Source organism: Ammospiza caudacuta, chromosome 6 (genome assembly GCF_027887145.1).
Source record: "Ammospiza caudacuta isolate bAmmCau1 chromosome 6, bAmmCau1.pri, whole genome shotgun sequence".
Lineage (NCBI taxonomy): Eukaryota > Metazoa > Chordata > Aves > Passeriformes > Passerellidae > Ammospiza > Ammospiza caudacuta.
In genome coordinates, this window is record NC_080598.1 from 9,670,892 (window position 1) to 9,693,072 (window position 22,181).

Below are 22,181 nucleotides of genomic sequence, written 5' to 3' on the forward strand. Positions count from 1 at the left end.
AAACAATTCTTATCTCATTTGCTTCTCCTGTGTTGTGCTCAAGTGGAATGTGTTTGGAGATTGTTTACCCACAGGTGGTTGTTTCATTGGATTCTGCTGTGAGTTGTGTTCACTCATTGGCCAACTGGAGCCAAGCTGTGTCAGGACTCTGAAAAGAGCAATGAATTTTTATTACTATCTTTTTAGCCTTCTGTCTGTATCCTTTCTGTACTCTTTAGTATAGTTTAGTTTAGTATTCTTTACTATAATATAGTATCATAAAATAATAAATTAGCCCTCTGAGAACATGGAGTCAGATTCATCATTCCTTCTTTCATATGAGGGCAACCCAAATTATAATACCCTGGTTGTAATTACTTCAAGGAAGCCAGTGAGTACTGATTGACATTCTCAAAAATGGATGTTGAAAAAATCAATTTTAGGTATTTAGGTATCTAAATTACTAAAGGGTTTATTATCTCAGAGTGCTGAAAATCTAACTTCCCCCAATGGATTTAAATAGAATAAATGGGTTCTCAGCACTTTGAAAAAAATTAAAAACAGAAAAAATCAAAACAAGTAAGGTTAATTCTTTATGTCACTCCTGTGTGCAAATCTTCAGTAACTCCTTTAGCCTCACAAAAATACTGCAGAGCTTTAACATGGAATGAAGTGATCAAATTACCCCTCAAGATGTGCAAATTCAGCATCATATATACTCTCAACTCACAGAATTAATTTTTATTTGAAAGCAGGAATAGAAACTAGTGCATCATCATTTAATCTGTTTTTCCCTGGAGATATTCTACCACAACAGTGATCACAATAGGCCCATCCTTGTCTTATGAGACCCGACAAGATCACAACCTGGGCTCCTTTGGCTGCACCTACACCCTCTTACATCAGCAAAACAGTGCACAGCTTGAGGATCCTGCTGCTAAGACAAAAGATGGATCAAACATAATTTATATACCACACATTGTACAGGCTTCCACAACTAACTTACCAGAGGAGAATCAAGTAGAACAAAAAAAGGCAATTCAAATACAGGATTTTACATGGGACCTGATGATGAGGCAAGAAAGGAGTATTTTCCCCAAGAAACTTAGAAGATAATTTTGGGGATGAAGAGGCAGTAAGTTGAAGTACCTAAAACCACCAAACACCACTGAAAGCACTGCAGAAATGTGCTGGAGGTTCACAGCAGGAGCTCCCAGGGCATGAAGCCACATTCACTTCCAGGCTCCCTTGTCTGTGTTACTGCCCCAGAGAGTGCTGCCCAAAATCTCTGTGCTAGGGTAGCACAGGTGAGAAACTGGGGCTACATTATCACAAATCCCAAAGGAAGCCTTAAATTCAGGGTTAGAATGTTTCTCCAGAAAATGTGACCTAAGTCAAACAAGAGAAAATATGAGAGATGAGACTCAAGTAAGGGTGAACTTGGAAAGAACAATTTTCATTTTCACAAGGAACAACCTCCACAAAACACTTGTACCTATGCAAACCACATGGTAGTGTGCTGCTTAAAATTTAATTCCAGCACATGTTTCAGCAAAGAAAAGCAGGATTACACAGAGCATTTCAGTTCATAAAAGGGAGAAATTATTCTGTTAGCTAAACTCAGCACAGGTCTTCCTGTAGAGCATACTCAAAGGAGAAAGCACAATCTAGGGATGAGAACATCTAGCCCAACCTGAATTCCACGCTCCCTCTCATTAACTGACTGCTTGATGGAGATACTTTCATGAAGAAATGGTCACAAAGGTGTCATGTCACTGAAAAGCTCATCTAATATAATTAAATGGTTCACCAACAGACAAAAAGAGATTATATTTGGAATACTTGAACCATTTGAAACAAAAGATTGGAATCCAAGAGAAACCAGACATTTTTCACTGTTGGGTGACAGGTAAATATTTTGACATGCTGTCGCACCACTGACATTTAAGGGCTGGCTTGCAAGGACAAGCACTATAAAATAATCAAGAGACAATTTGAAATGGGTTGCTGATAACCACAAACAAGGAATGCCTGGAACAAATCTGATAAAAGCCCATTAGGAAAAGGATAGATGTAAACTTCCTGCCACAGGTTAAGCATCAAAAAGACAATCACTGGAAAATTACTTGGAGGAAGGTGTCAGGAGGTACATGCCCAGACATCACCCTTCACAGAATTTCAAGAAATGAAAAGATCAAACTAATTAAAGCCAGAATCAGAGAACATGCAGTGTTGGAAGGGACCCACAAGAATCATCCAAGTCCAACTCCTGCACAGCACCATTCCCAAGGGTCACACCAAGTGCTGGAGAGTGCTTTCCTAATGCTCCCTGAACTCTGCCAGGCTTGGTGCCCTGACCACTTCTGTGGGCAGCCAACCAGAGAAGCTGGGCAGTTCCAGTGGCCAGCAGCCTCTGGGGGAAGAGCCTTGTTTGCACATCCAACCTGAACCTCCCCTGACACAACTCCAGGCCGTCCCCTGGGCCTGACACTTGTCACCAGAGAGAAAAACAAAGGCATGTCTTACACATCAAATCACATTCCTGCTCTAGTACTGTCCCTAATCCCTGCAAAGGCATTTGGTGCCTTCACTCTTTCCCAGAAGAACACCCCTATGGAGAGAAGGAAAGGCAAGGTTCCTTGGTCCCCTGCCTCTCCTGTCCCACAGACAGGGGAAGGCAGGAAAGGGATATAAGTATGGCTTGCACATAATTTTGATAAAGACTGTAATTTCAGTCCTTTTAACATCTCCCATTTAGGGGCTCAAATCCAATTACAGTCATTAACAATCAGTATCTCGTGTGTCACTTCTTTGACAGATGACAAATGTCTACAAGTAACAGCAAATACTGTCACAGGAGAAGAGGAAATTGTCTTTCCATCAGATCCCTGAGCTGTGCTGCACAATGCTGAAATCAGCACTAAATTAGCATTAGAGTAATTGAGTAACTTTGCCCACAGAGGACCATGGAGCTTTTTAGTTTCACCTATTCCTCAGAAAACCTGAGCACACAGAGAGCCTGCAGCATCACAGTGACAAATTCTGTGGGGGAAAGCTCCTGCCACCAGCTCCCATGCATACAGATGGGATGGCAGGAGCCTTCAGCAGAACAGTCACTCCAATGCCACAGAAAGAGATCATTCAATTAATATGTTAAAAATTAACAGCAATTTGAATAATTAAATATTAATAGTTTAATTTAGAAGGAGAAAAAAGGATTTCTTCTGATACTAATTTGACCCTGCGTCCTAGGTGACAGCATGAAAAAGATGCCAGGTGAATAAAATTAGTGTAACAAAACAATTGCCTGGAACCACAAATTGAATTTCAATGGGATACCTCATGCTGCTGCAACCCAAGGAAGTCATCTTGTGAGGCACACCTCGCTGGATTCACATGCAGCTCAGAAAATTAGGAGGATAAAAATGCATTTCAAATATTTATTAGAAGCAAGATAAGGTCAACCAGGAATAATCTTATAGCTGAAAATTATACATATGCAGTATAGTTTCTTTTTACTCTCCTGTTATAAGAAAAAAGTCAGAAAAAGCTTTTCTAATTGATAGGGTATTCTAAAGAGTATTCACATTGAGAAAGATGAACAGCATGTCAGCAAGTCTTGTCACCAGTGGCCACACCAACACTGACAAAACTGTATTTTCCAAGAGCTTTTGGAAAGCAGCTACAAAGAACAGAACAAAAACCTTCAGTGCAGTTAACCCTGTAAGAGGCCTGAATTACAATGCAAAGTTCCTATCCCTACTCACAACTGAATTATTCAGAATTCCAGCGAGGTCTGTGTGAGCCTTTGGAAACAGCCCAGCAGAGCTCAGCAGATCCCTGCTGGAGCAATGACACTGGGGGAATACAAGGGGAAAATGAGCTTTGGGAGACCCCTCCTCTTCTTTTCAATAAAAACTGTGAACAAATAACTATGGCATAATGCAGAGAAAACATGTCTCACAAATGGAGTGTGTTTCACATGGACAGAGGGCACCTTGAGACCAGCCTGCAGTGAAGAGCCAGCCAAACAAGGCATTTCCCAGACTGGAATTTTCCCCTAAAACTTCACTGGTCCCCATGGGAAAGGGGCACATTTGCGCTGGGTGAACCAATCACTAGCTCCAGACCCACAGCAATTCCCATCTTTTGTTTCTAACCTAAAGAACAGCAAGTATCTTAGCTTGTGATTCTGTTTTTCATTCATTGTGATCCTATTTTTCATTATTTTTCTGAACAATTAATGGGCAAGGTTCAGATTTTAGGCTTATTGTCTTTGAAACACTTACTTGGCATTATTACAACCCGTGACATTGTGCTCCAAAGTTTTCAAAACCCTTTGAAAGGGAAACACTTATTATTCTGTGATGCTCACTGAGTGCCATTTCTTGCCTGAAATGTAGGTTGTAGTATAATAATAACAATTATTATTGGGTTTTTAGAGAGATGGTTGTTGAGTACAGCAGCATTATCTCCTCATCTTGGACAGTTCTTTCTCATTTTCTGTGTAGGCTGGAAGAGATCGCCACATCTTAGATCAGTGCTGGTATGGTCACCACTGGGCCAGGCACAGAAATACAACAGGGATTAAAAAATGATGAAGAGCAATAATGGAAATAAACCAAACCAAACCAGAAAATGGGGGGAGTCTTGAATCACATGTACAGAGGAAGAAAACTTGCAACTCAGACTTCTATCAGCTGTACGCAGAAGGAGAAGGCAGCAGGGGAATAAGATTTGAACTAGTTTCACTTGCCAGTGAGAAAAGATACAGGAGGACAAAGATGTGGAACATAACACAATAGCATGCTAATAGCTTTAGATTCTCTGGGAGAAGGAAACAAACAAAAAACCTCACTGAGGAGAAACAAATGTAACTCAGTTCTGGAAAATAATTAAGAGTTAATATTGGCACTCAGAAAGAATGAACTCTACAGAAAATTTATTGAGATTAGGTAGAACATGACATTTAACAGGTTTTTTTCTGTAAAGCCAGGAAGTGTATGCTTCATATGTTAAATAAATAATTTTTAAATAATTTTATTATAAATTTATAAATTAATAATTTTTAAAAAGCAAGAATGCAACACTACAAGAAAAACTGTAATTTTTACCAAGTTTCTCATATTCTTTCCATATTATATGAGATGAGCTAGCTTTTAAATGGTGGAGAAGAACCAGGAGCATCATGGTCTGCACCAGATCACAAATGTCAAGAAACTACAGAAAAAAAAGTCAATGTCATAACACCAAACTATTCTAACATTCCTCGGTGCATCTACCAGACTGGTTTCAATCACAGCAAGCTCAGCTAATCTAATTAGATTAGATATTTCATAATAACCTGACTGCCTTTCCAGAGACAATCTCATTTTTATCATCTCTAAAGCAATCACATTTTTATATTAAGCTTAAAATGTAAGGACATTGGAAATAATGTATTGTGGCCATTTGAAATTATACCAACAAATAGCATTTGAGGGATTTAAACAGATAGCAGCAATTATCCTCCTCTTTGTAGAGCATGGAAGTGATAAAAATTATTATTTCTTCAATATCACTACAATATTCATGTATCTGCTTAACTTTTGTCCTTGGAAGGTCCCATTTGTTTTCTTTAGAATTGAATAAAAATATTTTAAGGATTGTGATTATTCAGTACTTATGAGAAAATTAATAGCAGCTATGACAAAGGTATGTGAAATGAGTAACAATGTAAAATACTCTTACCCAGTATTAATAAAAATGCTCTCTTGCTTAGGGAGATTAAAGGGGAAAAAATCAGGGGGGACAGATAGATAGAAAGAGTCATTTTACAGAATAGGTCCAACTGATAAAATACTTTAGGCAGTATTGAATTTAAGTCAAATAATATTCAAAACAGTAGTCCCTTAATGAACATGAATAGCACAAATCATCCTGCCAGCTAGAATTTAATTATGAAATTATTGATTCTTATGGTTCAAGGCACAAAATCATCATTAGATGAAACCAAGGGAAGGGTTTCCTTCTATGATATATTATAGTTGCAGGGAGGCCTGTGTTTTCTCTGAAACAACCAACTCTGCTGACAGAGAATAAATACAAGGTCAACTGCAGGTGAAGGTGCCAGGTTCTAATAAAAAGGCAATTAATTTTATCTGACAGAAGAAACCCATGGAGTTTGCTATCTGAAGAGATCTTGGGCAGGAGGGTGTCCAGGATTGCTGTCTGCAGCAGTGAGCATCCCAACTTACACCACTTTAATTACCTGCTCTTCCTGAGTTCAGCTGATAAAAGGCCACATTTACACTCGGTTTGGTGGTGGGATGGAGGGAGAACGGGCAGCTGGCCCTCCTGCCTTCCCCTGAGCCAGCTCCTGCAGGGGGGCAGGATGGCTCCCAGCCAGAGCTTGCACCCCATGCTGCTGCTGGACGGGCAGTGTGGGTACCATGGACCAGCACACACACACCCCTGAGGGCTAAAGGATCTAAAGGATGGGATGGATACCCTGCAGCTGCTGCTCCTTCAGTTCTCTGTGGCAGGAACACTTCAGTAAAGGATGCTCAGAGGGCTGGGGCACCTCCCCTCTGAAGACAGGCTGAGTTGAACCGGGGCTGTTCAGTCTGGAGAAGACCTTGACTCCCTTCCAGTACCTCAGGGTGCCACCAGACAGCTGGAGAGGTGTTGGAACCCAAAACATTCCTCTGACTGCCCTGGATAGCTCAAGACCCTGGCAAAAAGCTCAGAGACCTTGGCACACAATCAAAGACACCTGTGCCTTCGATTTTAACCCATGGAGAAAATTACCAGCTCTGTGTGAGGAGCTACAAGCCACAAAAGTTTAAGTAGAATGATAGCTAACTTGTCACAAAGTGAAAAGGTAGAATTTTAGAGATTTAGAATGAGAGTTCAAGAAGCAAGATAGAAGAATCTTAGCATGTCCTGCTGTTCTTCTTCTTGTCCTCCATCTTCTGCTGTGATGGTGACACTTTTAAATTAGTTTAAGATAGAAACAGTCTAACATAAGTGATAAGTATTGGAAAATTATTGTAAATAAAGCACACGTAGTTCTTAGTATAGAAAGCTAACACCACCCCAAGGGCAGGGACTGTGCCACAACCCAACCTGCTGGACAGATCTCAGCAAGTCAAAGAAAGAATGGAATAGACAAGAGAAAATAAACAACCTTAAAAACCAAAACAAAAATATCTCAAGTTCTTCTTCAATCATGGGGTTTAGAAAAAAAAAACCTTTAATACCTCAGAAACCATTTCAGCAACACAAAACCCAAGGCAGAGGGACTGTGCACCAGGACATGGAGTGACAGGACACAGGAGAATGACTTCACACTGAAAGAGGGCAGGTTCAGACTGGGTGCCAGTAAGAAATTCTTTCCTGTGAGGGAGGTGAGGCACTGCAGCAGGCTGTCCAGGTAAGTTGTGGATGCCCCATCTCTGGAAGTGTCCCCAGCAGTGTTACACTTTTAGCAGCAGCAACAAGAAAAAATGTAAAGGAGCCTACATCATCAGATGCCATATAGAATTCAGTTGATCTTGGAAAAGTTTGAAACCCCAGATCCAGAGAAAGAACAGCCACCTGGACTGTGGATTTTGAACTTCCTCTGAGGAATAGAGTAAATCCAGTTTCCTAAGTGTGGAGTGAATCAGTCAAAACATTTTTGTACATGCCAGCCAGAGAAACAGGGAATGTGGTGTACATACATTTAACTACCCTCCTATCAGAGGGTTTGTGAAGTAAAAGGGTACTGAGCAGGCACTACCAGCACATTCAGAAAAGTCATTTTAGATGTTGTGCTAGAATGGAACTACCTTTGCAATGTCTTTGCTTTAGTGCAAAGCCATTTCTGTGGCCCAATTATAATAAAGGATGCAGTTCAGAATTGGATAAATACCAAGGAATCTATCTGAGACCAAGTCTCCAAAGATCAGAGGATTCCTCTGCCCCACTGGGGAGTGTGTGTGCTTAAATATGCACATCCTTAATTTACTGTTTGAAGAATTTGCTGTGTCAGACCTTCCACAGAACACCACTTTTAACATTTGTGCTATTTTGAAAGCATAAGGCCAACAACAAACCAGCCAAAAAATAGCATAAAGGACAATAGTTGGTAGATAGCTCGGCATTATGAAAAATTCTATTCATTAAACTTTATGAAATAGAATCCTCTGTTATGACAAGCACAAAGCAGACTAAACCAAATCCCTAGGATCCTGAAAACATGGAAACTTTTCTTCTTCATAAATAAATAGGAAAAGCATATTTTTCCCTTAGAGGCCATTAAGCTGCCTCTCCACTGACATCCTTATCCTTTACTTGGCAGCCCTGTTTTCTGGCCCCTTCTGCAAAGCCTTCCCCAAAACACCTGATTATCTCAGTCTATGAGCACGAACTGCATTTTGTAAAAATGAACTTTATTTGTAAACTCTGACAAGGGAAAGAAAAAAATCTAAGCCCACAGAAATTGCAATAGACTGTTCTAATGGGAGCACAATTAGCAAGACTGTGTCATTCATTTGCCCAGCTCTGTCTCACTTCTCTGACAATGAAGAATGAGAGCTATTTCTGTGAGAGCCATAAAAATCCCCAGTTTGAGCAATTATTACATGCAATCATGTAACTAAATAGGAAGTTTCATACTGGGAGGCAAAAAGCCTACAGTGGAAAGGATGAGAATATTAACTACAAAGTGATAGATCAAAGCACCTCTCCTTTCCCCCATCCCTGTACTATTCCCAAAGGCTGTATTTCTTAAGGACCAAGCAAGTCTGCCTGCCAGTGTCAGCTCCTGCACAACCTTTAAAATTATTTCACAAATACGTCAGGAAGGCAGCACTACCAGATTCATGGTTATTGACTAATGTTTACAAACACAGAAATAAATGTAGGAATCCAGGATATCTAGTTATCAAATACACTGACATTCACCTGCAGTATTACCCACACTGTATCTCAATATTCTTGCTCACAGACAGAACATAAAGGTCCTCCAAAACCAGAATTAGGCTCTCCATAAAGAGACAAATCACACTTCACACCTTCAGAGCCACAGGCACTCTTCCCCATCCCCTTAATGTACATTTTTCTCCTGAAAAAAAGCATTTTTAACTTATCTGTGAACATGCAGAACCAGCAAAGCAAGAGTTGGATGACCTACAATGCATTTCTAAACAGTGCTCACACCAAACCCCAGCCACTTGAAACAAATTACAGGTGCCCATCATTGAACCAGGATCCTGAGGTCTTTTCAGTATCTCAGATTGCTCAGAAGGTGATCCTTTGATCACCTGTATACAGTAATAGACATTCAAGAATCAATAGTTGTTAATAAAATATTAGCTTTCTCCCAATCAATATACACACAGCTATGAAATATTCAGCACAGGTATAAAAATGAGATCATAGCAAAATGAGAAGTGTTAATATATTGTTTCATGGTGTATAAAGTGCAGATTTAGATTTGAAAAAGGAAAAGCCCAAGACATGCTAAAGCCTTTGTCACACATATTTCTCACTGTCAGAAAAGCCCATCAGATGTAAGAACCACAAACTTCATGGAAAATTTTCTGTTCAGCTTAACAAGTTTTCTGGAATTCCTTTGTTTCATAAGTAAAAGCCTGACTCTGGAAATCATAAATCCAAGCAGCAAACACAAAGATACAACAGCAGAGCAGCAAAGTGCTGCACATTTCACAGACATGTCACTCCTAACCTGCCAGACTCTTTTCATCCACCACAACACACTGCCCTTCAGGAGATACACACCTGTCAAATCCAAATAAATACACTGCAAGTTCTTGGCCTTCCTACAGGTCCAGTGATTGCATCCCAGAACATTTCCACCATTCTTTAAATTGAAGTAATGGGAATTTGGCACATTTCCAATGTGAATGGACTCCTCTCCCTGTGTAGGGGGTTTCTCTGGGAGAAATGCACACGTATGTGCCACACCCTGCAGTGACTCCTTGATCACTGTCCCAGACTGCAAGGCAAGATGGATTTATTCTATTTGCCATCTGTATGGCAGTTGGCTTCTGTTCAGTGGGCAGTTTTCCTTATCTCTTCCACAACTGGGGAGACACCTGCTGATAACAGCTATTGAATGTCACTGCATGGCTGATAAGAACTACAGCATCCCATTGGGAGGAGCCAAGAATTCCTACCTGGATGTAATCTGGAGATTCTGGAACACCAGCCAACCATTGCTACCCAGATATAATCTGGAGATTCTGGAACACCAGCCAAGCATTCCTGCCTGGATATAATCTGGAGATTCTGGAACACCAGCCAAGCATTCCTGCCTGGATACAATCTGAGATTCTGGAACACCAGCACAGCTTCTGCACTGGATTTCCCAGAGGAACAGCAGCTGCCTCCTCTTCCACTGGATCTTCAGAGGAAGAGACTGCACCTTTCTCCAGGATCCCTGCTCCAGCAGAACCACCCCTGACACTGCAGGAGGGCTGAGCCACAATTCCAATGGGACTGCCACCAACACCCTGACCCACAGGGTGTCAGGTTGGGTTCTGACTGTCACTGTTGGCTCAGTTCACTGCATTGTTTATTTTATCCTTTTATTTTCTTCCCTAGTAAAGAACTGTTATTCCTGCTCCCATATTTTTGCCTAAGAGCCCCATAATTTAAAATTTATAGCAATTCAGAGGGAGGGGGTTCACATTTTCCATTTCAGGGGAGGCTCATGCCTTCCCTAGCAGACTCCTGCCTTTCCAAACCAAGAGAGTCACACAGGAGACACACACTGCAAGACACACACAGGCATACTGTGTGAGAGAGAGCATTGGAGCATTTTCTCCTGACATTTTTCAGCAGCCATGTGCTCACTCTTACTCAAATCAGACAAGCCACAGAATCTAATGGAGCACCAAAATCAAACACCAGAGATATTCTGTACTTGACAGCTCTTCTTTGTATAGCTGAATGATGTTTGGACAGAAAAAGAGGACACAGCAGGGCAAATAGAGAACTACTCTCCAGCAAGGGCAGCACTGGGCGTGGCTCCACCAGCCTTTGGCAGCAGGCTCTAACACAGCCTGGGAATCTGGGAATCAGCATGGGAAGTGTAAGCCACATTTATCCATCTGACTTGCCAGCCTCACACACATTGCATCTCCTCTTACCTGGGACCATTCTTGAGAGCATCTTCCTTGACACACATGAACAATCTTGCTGTTCAATGTGAAAAATATTCCTGTAAAGACATTCTGAAATTCTGGGGACAAAGACCCAGAATCTTTTCAAAAGAAGATGTGAAGTTAAGAAGAAGAGTTAGAGTATTGCTGTACTGCTCAGCCCCAAAACTAAAAATAGGCTTTTAGGTTTCAGATGAGAAGATTAAAGCATAGTCATGAAAGGTATTTCAAATATTAAAATGGAGTGCAAATAGAAAGGTCAAAGTGTTCTCTGTGTTCACTGAGAATATGACAAGAGGTGACAGGCTTAAACTGTGGCAAGAGAGATTTAAGGGAGCCATTAAGGAAACCTTTCTAAAGGGCTGAGGAAGGGGGACACATACAAAAAGGGAATTAAAGTGTTTCCCTCAGTGAAATTGCCTGTGTTTTTTAAGAATAGATAAGACAAAGGATGTTTCAGAGTCCATGGATCCTGCCTTGAGGAATGGTGAGCCTGATGCCCTTCTCTATGATTTGGTTACTTCCTTGATTTAGAAGGAGAGTTCAATTCTGTGTCTGAAGAACAAAGAGTTTGTAACAAATGGTATCTAGAAACAGAATAGAGATTGGGAAACTTTTTACATGTTTGGACAAAGGAGATGACAAACCCTGGCAGTTATATCTCCAAAAAGATCAGAACTTGATTGAGTAAACTCCTTCTGAAAAGCAAGTTGCACTCCTGAAGGCATTCACCCTTACTGTGGGAGCAGATGACTAAAACATGAGAGCTTTTTGCTTCCAGCCACTGGCATCGATCCTGCAGCTGCTGCATGTTTGTGAGATAGCACATTCCCACTAAGAAATGAGTGTGGTGGCTCCCTTTCCATCCCTCACCTCCCTGACTGTTTGTAGGAATTGCCACATTTGGGAATTCTTATGCCATAAAAATGGATTTAGTCCTATTGATCAAGGAGAAATCCTGCAGTAAGAGAACTCAGGACAAATGCTGGCCAGGAGACATGGCTTGTCCTAGATGTCTCTTTAGATAACTTCATTCATTAATCCTGACTGAGTATTAAATATATAATATTCTTTTTTTCTGCTTAATGCTTAAGTTTATGCATAAGCATATGAACACACATAGGCAAAACAATTTAAAATACTGCATTTTTATGACAGTTTATACACCAGCGCTAAGAAATAATGTAAAAATGCTAATTATGCCTAAGTCAGGAAATACAACCATCAGCATGATTTGTGGTCAGCTGTTTAATTAATTTTAGTATTAATAAAGTTACAGAAAATCAATGTGTCAAAAGGACTTGAAAGGATTACCAACTACTCTAGACAAATTAGCAACACTTCCATGCCTAGAGCACAGGAAAGCACAAAGATGTTTAATTAAACTATTTGCCAGTGAGGAATTTAAATCACTGTAAATATTGCATTTTTACTTTTTTCCCTGATATTGAAAGCACTTAGGAGGAAGTAATATTCCCTTTTCTGATGCCAGTTTTTTAAAGGAAGGAATGTAAAAAATGTTGCAGTCAAACGCAGTAAGCCCACAAAATGAAGGTGAAGTCAGGAACAAAAGAATGTAACATGGCATTTAAAATTAGAGGACTGGGGAATAATTCAGCTCCAAAGCAACAAAAGATGCTACAAAACCACATGGAAAAAGGAAGGAGAACATAACACAAAGGCCACATGGTTACTCAGGGCTCATGCACACTGTGCTTCAATGAACTGCTATTGTTTCTTGTGAAAATGTCAATATCTATAAAAATAAACCTCACTGTTCACTGAATTCTTGCTGCTATAAGTCTGTGTTTTTCCCGTATCTAATTTATCTGACTCTTTACCAGACTCCCCAATGCTTGCCACTGTGTCTGCATGAATTTGGCCAAAACACTCCAGCTCTCTGTGCCTCAGCTTCCCTTTTCCAAAAGAGCAATTAAATACTTCTCAGGCTTCAAGGGATGCATTGAGGAGCCACATTATCTGTGTTAGTACAGCATTCTCTGACAACACAGAGGAATCAGCCTTTTTAGTATTGTTAAAGACACAGCTTCCCCATGGCAATAGTGCAGCAGTTATCTCTCTGTGGGACTTATCTAAAGCCAAAATGAATGCCACTGAAAGCTTTCTCCTGTGTTAATGGGGTTTGAGCCAAAACCTCTGTGGCTGTCAGTCAGCTGGTGTGCAGCTGCTCAGCCTTGTTGTGCTGGGTTGATTTAATACACTTCCAGTCTTCTGCTGACTTGTCCTGCAGAGCAAAGAAATGCTCTCTGATGCAGGCAATGCCCACCAGCACACACATTACCTGCTGCTCAACTCGGCCAACAGCCCTCCAAGGGACTTGGAACAAATGTTCCTGCATTTCCAGGCACCCCAAAACTAAATCACATTTCCCCTCACAGGTCTGGGAACAGAGCTGCTATTGACTGCTGCTCAAACAAAGGAGTCCTGCTTAGCACCAGGAGCTGGGTCCTGCCTTGCCTCAGAGCACCTGGCATTAAAGGACTCAGCTGAGTAGAGATCAGCATAAAAATACCTTCTGTCTGCTGAGTTAACACAAGCAAAGCATCCTCCATTCGGGATGGCTTACAACCAGTGTCCAGGTGCATCTGGAAATGCCTGAGTGCTGTCCTGAAGATGTGCACTGATATGAAAGGGCTCCCAGAAAGACCATGGTGTGTGTTCAGGGTGGTGTGACACAGTGGATTCCAAAGAAGGGAACATATTTTGGTTCCAAGCAGAATCAGGGGGGTCCAGATCTATCTGAGGTGCTCAGCTCCAATCTGTGGTGGTGTTCACAGGGGTCCAGGATGAGGGAAGAGATGGGAATCTTGACTCCATGTTTCAGAAGGCTGATTTATTATTTCATGATATATTTTATATTAAAAGAAAATGATATATTAAAACTACACTAAAAGAACAGAAGAAAGGATTTCATCAGAAGGCTTGCAAGGAAAGGAGCAAAATGATGACAAAGGCTTGCGACTGACAGAGTCTGAGCCAGCTGACTGTGATTGGCCATTAATTAGAAACAACCAACATGGGCCAATCAAAGATGCACCTGTTGCATTCCACAGCAGCAGATAATCATTGTTTTTCTTTTCCTCTGAGGCTTCTCAGCTTCTCAGGAGAAAAATCCTGACAAAGGGATTTTTTCAGAAAATACCATGGTGACACCAGTCAAACCTATTGTGTTAAGTATCTGACCCCTATTGTACAAACAGTGACATCATTATAACCCCAACCCAATTGATATTTTCAGCATTTTTCTAGGAAAGTTTGGCAAGCTTGCTGATGACACCAAACTGAATGGTACCTGTCAGAGGGAAGGGATGACATTCTGGAGGACCTTGAGAGGTGTGCACCACAGAACTTCATGATGTTCAACAAGCCCAAGTGCCATGTCCTGCACCCAGGCCAGGGCAATCCCAAATGCCCTCTCTCTGGGCAAAGAATGGATTGAGAGCAGCCTTCAGCAGGAGGATTTGGGTGTGTTGGTGGAGGAGGAGCTCGCCGTGAGCCAGCAATGTGCACCTGCAGCCTGGAAAGCCAACCACAGCCTGGGCTGCATGAGGAGCAGTGTGAGGAGGAGGTTGGGGGAGGTGGCTGTCCCTTCCCTCTGCTCTTGTGACACCCCAGAAGGAGCCCGGTGCACAGCGCTGGGCCCAACATGAGAAGGACAGACCTGTTGGAGAGTCCAGAGGGGCCCCCAGAGATGCTCAGATGCTGCAGAACCTCTCCTATGAAGACAGGCTGAGAGATTTCAGGTTGTTCAGCCTGGAGAAGAAAAGGCTCCAAGGAGACCTTCCAGCACTTTCCAGCACCTAAAGAGGGCATGTAAGAACTGGAAAGAGAGTTTTTACAGGGAGATATAGTGACAGGACAAGGGACAATAGCTTAAAACTGAAAGAGGGAAGGTTTAGATTAGATATTAGGAAGAAACTCTTCACTGCAAGGATGATGGGGCTCTGGCACAGGCTGCCCAGAAAAGCTGTGGCTGTTCCATCCTTGGAGGTGTTCAAGGCCAGGTTGGATGGGGCTCTGAGCAACCTGGTCTAGGGGAAGGTGTCTCTGCCCATGGCAGGAGGAGGTGGAACTGGATGATCTTTAGGGTCCTTTAGAACCCAAACCATTCTGTGATGCTATAAAAAATTATGTGGTTATTAGGCAAGTGTATGGGATTTGTGAGGCCAGATTTTGGTAGCAGGGGAGCTACAGGGGTGGCTCTTGTGAGAAGCTGCCAGGAGCTTCCCCCATGTCCAGCAGAGCCAAGGCCAAACAGGATGGACCTGCTGCTGGCCAATGCTGGGCCAGTCAAGAATGATGGCAATGCCTCTTAGATTAAAGCAGAAAAACAAAAGTTAGTGCTCAGATGTAATTGCAGCCAGAGAAGATCAGGGTGAGAATATGGGAGAGGAACAGCCCTGCAGACACCCTGGTCAGGGCTGAAGGAGGGGCAGGAGCTGCTGCAGGTGCTGGAGCAGAGATTCCCCTGCAGACTGTGGGGCAGCCCAGGGTGAGGCAGCTGTGGAGAGCCCCAAGGGTGCAGAGATCCACCCGCAGCCCATGGAGGAGCTCATCCCAGATCTTTGCCTGAAAGCCCCTTATTTCAAAATTATAATAATTTGGAGGGAGGGGGTTTGCATTCTCCATTTCAAGGGAAGCTCCTGCCTTCCTTAGCAGACACCTGTCTGTTCAAACCAAGACAGTGAGTGATCTCTCCTGGTCTTTATCTCAACTAACTTTATCTCTGCTATATTTTCTCTCCCCTGCCCACTGCACAGGGCAATGACAGAGGCTTTGGTGGGTACCAGGAATGCAGGCAGGGTCACCCCACTACAGCCAGGTCCTAATGACATCCTTTAGAACAGCGAGATCTAAAGAGAGCTCTTGCACAAAACAAACCTGAAAGCTATTCCACCACAGACCTGTCTGCAGGGCCTGCTGCCCCAGAGTGCTGTTTTCAAACAAATCCATCAATTCTCCAAGCCCACCCATCACAGGAGCAGCTGTAACATTTCTTTACTGACCTCCCTGAACACCCAGGACCCTGCGCAGCACTTTGAAAGTGCAAGTGCCACACCAAAAATAACAATGTTGCTTTCTGGAATGCTAATTCACTTCACAAAGAAGGAATAGTGGAAAAGAAGGTCACTGGATTAGATTTCAGAAAACAGCACTATCTTTCAGAGAGTGACCATATTATCAATTGCCTGCCCAAAGGCTTTCATTCAGCTCTTTCACAAACACACACACTGACTCTGGATGTGAGGCCAGTGACCTGCCCTTGGAGATTGCCACTCCACTCCAGCCAAACTTGCTGCATTATTAGCATTATTATGGGGTCAACTGCCCCACCTTGAACCTGACAGGTAAAGCCCAGCAACAAAAATACAAAGGCATCAATTTTAGTAATAGCAAACAATTTCAGCATTTGTTCTAACCATAGCAGGGACCTTCTGCAGCCTTTCACAGACAGGGGAGGGGAAGAAGGGAAGAACAGAAGAAAGGGTTTTCTGTTTTTTTTCCCTTGAAAATGAGATTTCTCAGAGCTCTTACATTCTTCTATGCTTTAAGCACAACTTTTCTAATAACATGATGGAGAAGGGCTTGTTCTGAAAAGTGCAGTACATTCAAAACTGAATGCTGTCCCAGAAACCACACAAGATGGAACTGAAGGGACTTATGGGATAACCAGCCAAAATCATTAGCTTTTCTTACTTCCTCTTCTCTACCCATACTGTAAATCAAATTAGAATATAAACTCAAGACTAAGATTTACATTCTAAGACTATAAGTATATAAGTATACTTATATACTTATACTATATTCTAAGTATATAAATAATATACTTCTAAGACTTCAAAATAATATATTTCTCTGTAACATCTGTTTTTTCACAGAATTAGAATACTGAACTACGTGTTTTGAAAATACTTCCTGTTTCTCTGGTGGATAGACTTATTTTTTGCAAGTAACGCAAAAATATTTTAGTGACTCATTGCTGTGAGAAACCAAAGGTTAAAGAAATTCTGGGAACGTCATCACAGCAAATGAGGACTGAAAGAGGGTAAAAGCACAGTCCACTATTGAAACACCATGCAGACCAGTAAAATATGGAGATGGATTATTTTCACAGAGAAAAACATTTGCCAGCATGGCTCTGGTGCATGAAGAGGGGGATGCTTGCACAGTCTCACCCCATTTTGACAGAATGGGTACTCCTGACATGGTGGATGGACAGATAACTTTCCATGAAAGTTCTATTTCTACTTCTGGAAAAGACAAAACCTGGACAAAATGGGCTGAGACATTCTCAAGTCCAAAGGAGGCTTCTTCAGTTAGAAGAATGGCCATGAGTAACACATGGAAATAGAGAATGAAAAACCTCCTGGCACTCCATTTGAAAAGGTCTTCAAGCTTAATTACATAATCATAGTAAATTAAAAAAAAAAAAAGACAAACAAAAAACAAACACAAGCAAACACGAAAATCCCAAATCAAACAAAGTACAGTGTTCAAGCTCAGTAGTGACCACATAAAATGAAACTCACTCTTAATGACTGCAGGATTTGAGACAGTTTTTGGTGTTCCATGCAGACACAAGGAGAAAATTGCAAAATGAGTAATTATTTTTTTAATAGCTACCGTAGCTGTTAAAGGCCAGGAATCTTTTCTGTGATCATTGTCTTCATAGAAAATGCCAACCTTTTGCAAAGAGAGATGAAACCTACCCACACTGTTTTCTCTTCCTAGCAAGCAGCATGATGTATGTGGTCATTACAGGTAACTTATAGCTTATTAAGATGAAAAAGCATTAGCATACTTGATTGAATGGCAGTGAGATTTAGGAAATATGTATTCCAGTTTCAAACAAGAGAAAATCATATGCATGAATTTTTAACATGACACCAGAGAACAGATGAAGCCCATCAAAAATAAAAGTATTATATTCTTATTGTGTAATTTGTAAGGATTTTAAAAGCACAAAATGAAATAATGCACTTCTGAAGCAAACTCCCAAACTGCTGTGTTATAGGAAAGCAACCCAAGAGAACTTATTTTTCAACAAGCAACCAAGGTAAAAACATGTGAGAATCAATCAAATGCTTTAAATCAGTAGATTCCAGCAAATGAGAACATCTGGAGCAGCAAATCTTCCTGCCAGTTTCAGAATGGACAAGACTGTGATTTACTAGAGAACAGATAAACAACCTGTCAGTGCCACAGGAAGAGACTGAAAAGCAGGTTCCTATTCCAGGGTAGCTCTTCTTAATAAAACCATCAACAAGTTAATTAACATTCAGTGCACAAAGCCCTAGGAACAGGTAAGCAGAAAACCACTGATGTTCCTTTCTTGGTGAGCACAGGCTGAAGTTATTGCTAGGCTGACTAATCTGTCTCATCATCCCAGGTCTTTTCCTTACATGAGACTGAACACTGATTATTTATCAAAATAGTCAGCACTTGATTTTCAGTCATAGGTGAGAGTTTAATATCATGGTAGACTTCATCCAGAATAATGTTTTAGTCACTCTGTTTGTATGAGTGCATTTTCTGTGCAATCAGCACATCTTCCAGCACAGCAGCTCCTTATTGATAACCACAGAAGTTTCTACTGCACAGTTGGAAACTACTATGCAAAATTTGTTTCAGGAAAAAACTTTCAGCAACATCAAGCCTGTACAAATTAGTTTAATTTCACTAAGATCCAGTGCTCTAAAGAAAATACTGGAAGCAGCATATATAAAATTCAGCAATATCCAAACGAATTTCATTTTGCTCAATTCAAATTGACATAGCATTTCAGCAATCACTCCATTTCCTTTTACAAAGATAAAACCCCCTCAATATCAAATGGAAACATTTCATTCAGCTTAAAAATTGTTTCTGATCTACACCATCCACATAGAGATTTACACCTTCCATACTCTCCACCTTTTGAAAGCTTTGAGAGCCGGAGTATCAGCCACCAAGCATATCAGCCACACTCAGGATCTGCTCAGCTGCAAATGCCTTTATACCTTGATGAACTAGACTCAGGCTGCCCAAAACAAGAGATCTCCTGCTCTGTAGAAAAACTCTGCTTTAGGCTCAGCAGTGTACAAAATACCTGCAATGCCATGCATGTGCCTCAAGCACTTTCATCTGAAACTTCATCTTTATCCTGAGCCCATCGGAGCCTTACCCAATACACACACAATTTTATTCAAAACACCAACCCATCTCAGGCTTTCAGATTTGTCTTCAAATACATGGTTCAATAGCAAGAAGATTTCTCATCTATTCGGTTTGAACAAAGAGTAACAAAATTTTAAAGACCTGAGTAATAGCTACAGTCTATGGTGCCTGCTAAACATTTGTTGTCAGTATAAGGGGAAATTACTTAAGTATTAGCTGCCTGGTTTTCTTATTGCTTTTTTTTTAATCGTTACTATTACTGCAAGAAGTCTGTTTAAGCATAATGAGAAATACAAAGACAGGATCAGTGCTTCTATTGCACAGTATTTATCTTAATTCTATTTAATACTATAACAAACACTTACTTCTAAATACAACAGGCAATGAACCAAGTTTCTCCTGATCTATGCAACACACTTGCTGTGCTTTTTAACGACCACGTCAAAAATGAAGTGGTTTTTGCAAGACAATAAACCTGCAAGAAATAGTTGTCTCTCTCTCTCCATTATCTGTTCTTTTACCTGCTCTGGATTATTTGTGTGCATGCACTTTAAGTGAATGTTCTCTCATTACTGTCAAGCAACTTGTCTTGCTATTTCACACTCTCTGGGTGTATCATCACAAATACCTTTCCTTCTCAACCCTTTGCATGCCTAATGATAGTGCCCTGCTGGAAAGAAAGGCACATTAGGAAATTAGTTGAGCATAGATGGAAAAGAAAGAGTCAGATTATCAAAAGCAGTCTCCCTGTCACTGTGAAGGTTGATACCTCACACAGCACAGAATTTAAGGTTTGAATCTGTCATGTCACATTGTAAAAGATCAAGAGAAAGTGAAAAGAGACAGATTACACAGAAATAATGACTCTTTGGGCAAAATAAAAATCAGCTTCTCGACAGCTGTTTAGTATCAGCATCTCTGAAGAGGTGGGCAGGACTTTCCTACAGTTTCATAAAGCATATAATATTAGCTAAAAGACATGCTGTCATCACGAAAGTCAATGTTTCCTATGACCTTCCCTAAGGATAACATGCATTACAATGTAGTTATTCCAGGCTGAAAATCATTCTGATATTGAATATTCCTGTTCTATCTTTCCACTTCAGAGAACAGCTCACCCAACACCATTCTAAACATGTGTCAAGCTGATTTATATCCATTTCAATAAACCTACCTAATATTTTCCTCCTTTGCATGACAGGTGTACCATCAAAATAATCCCAAAATCAGACTTTCTGGAGCGTTGTCATTGAAAGATTTTATTCAAATAAATATTGGGATGAGCAGTTCAGCAGCTTCTCACATTTTTCTGAGACTCCCAGAGAAGGTCTCTTAAAAACCCCTAAATGGAAATGAGGCCCTACCTACTTTCCACTGGGAATTTTTGGAGCTCATTTTGCAGACAGATACCTTTAAAAACACCAACTAGATTCATTGTCTAATGCTACCCACTTGCTGTCTTTTCTAAACAACATGTCATAGTTCCTGAGACTTTAATTCTCAGCATTAACAATTTCCAAACCACCTAACAATAACTGGATTTAAGAACTTTACACATTTCAGTTTTCCTTTTGTTGCATGTTTGTCTCAGCTCTGTCCAGAAAGCTTCTCCTCCTGGGTAACTTCTCATGTTTCAATCCACTAACCAGTTTTAGACCACAGCTGATGAAGTCTTATGTCACTGTCATATTTTCTGAAAAATCACCAGGATTTCTTCTCCTGGGAAGCTGAGAAGCCTCAGAGAAAAAGGAAAACAATAATTATCTGATTGCTTCTCCTGTGTTTGCTGCTTTGGAATGTGGTCTGTTTCAACAACAGGTGGTTGCTTGATTGGCTTCATGTTTTTACTTAATGGCCAATCACCATCAGCTGTGTCGGACTCTGAGCAGTCAGTCACGAGTTTTTATTATTTGTTCTTGTCTAGCCTTCTGTCTGTATCCTTCTCTTTCTTTAGTATAGTTTTAATATAGCATTCTATCCTATCATGTCATATCGTATCATGTCATGTCATATAATATATCATATCATATCATATCATATCAGCCTTCTGAGAACATGAAGTCAGATTCTCAATTCCTCCTTTGTCCTGGGGACCTCAAATACCACAGTTTTCTTTCTCCTCACAGCACATATGATCTCAGCCCCTACCCCTTGCACAGAGGCAGACGTGGGACAGGCAGGGACTGTGTCTTGGCTGCAAGAGCCTTCAGTGGCCTTCTTCAGCCACCTCCCAAGCTAACCCCAAAGGGCCCACACAGGGGAAAGGCACTTCCTACCACATTCGCCCACCCTACCCGTGCCCAAATGTCATCGCGGCAAAGGGCCAGCTGCTGGGTGGCCTTTGGGACTGGACAGAAGGTGGGAGTTCCCCAGGACAAGCGCTGGGCTGCAGCTGAAGCTCACCTGTGCAGGAGAAGTCGTCCACGCGCACGTAGCCCGCGACGCAGTCGCAGCGGTAGGAGCCAGGCAGGTTCACACACACCGTGTTGGCGTGGCAGTAGTGCATCTTGGCAGCACACTCATCAATGTCTGCAGGGCACAAACACCCAGGGAAGCTGCAGTCAGGCTCAGCAAAATGAATAACGTGGCATTACAGAAAATAAAGACCATTTGCAACGCCAAAGGCCATTGCCTTTGGCAGTTTAAACACATTTGTTTAAATTTAAACATATTTGTTTAAATGTTAGTACTGAAAAACAAGGCAAATTTAGTAAAAAATATTCCTTAAAATAGTTTTAATAAATAAATAAATAGATTACATAAAATCTATAAATAACAGATAAATCTATAAATATATCAATAATAATATAGATAATCTATAGATAATAGATTATTACTAAAAATATATAGATAAATATATATAATGTCTCTAAT

General features: G+C 41.1%; 1 protein-coding gene across 3 annotated transcripts in view; it reads right to left on the reverse strand.

Annotated features, from left to right (window-relative positions):
- NELL1 (neural EGFL like 1) overlaps positions 1–22,181 on the reverse strand; it is a 279,798-nt gene that overhangs the window by 118,929 nt on the left and 138,688 nt on the right. For all 3 annotated transcript variants that reach the window (XM_058806260.1, XM_058806261.1, XM_058806259.1), the window contains exon 13: positions 21,711–21,836. In XM_058806260.1, the coding sequence (XP_058662243.1) occupies positions 21,711–21,836 (126 nt within the window). The remainder of the gene's footprint in view (positions 1–21,710; positions 21,837–22,181) is intronic.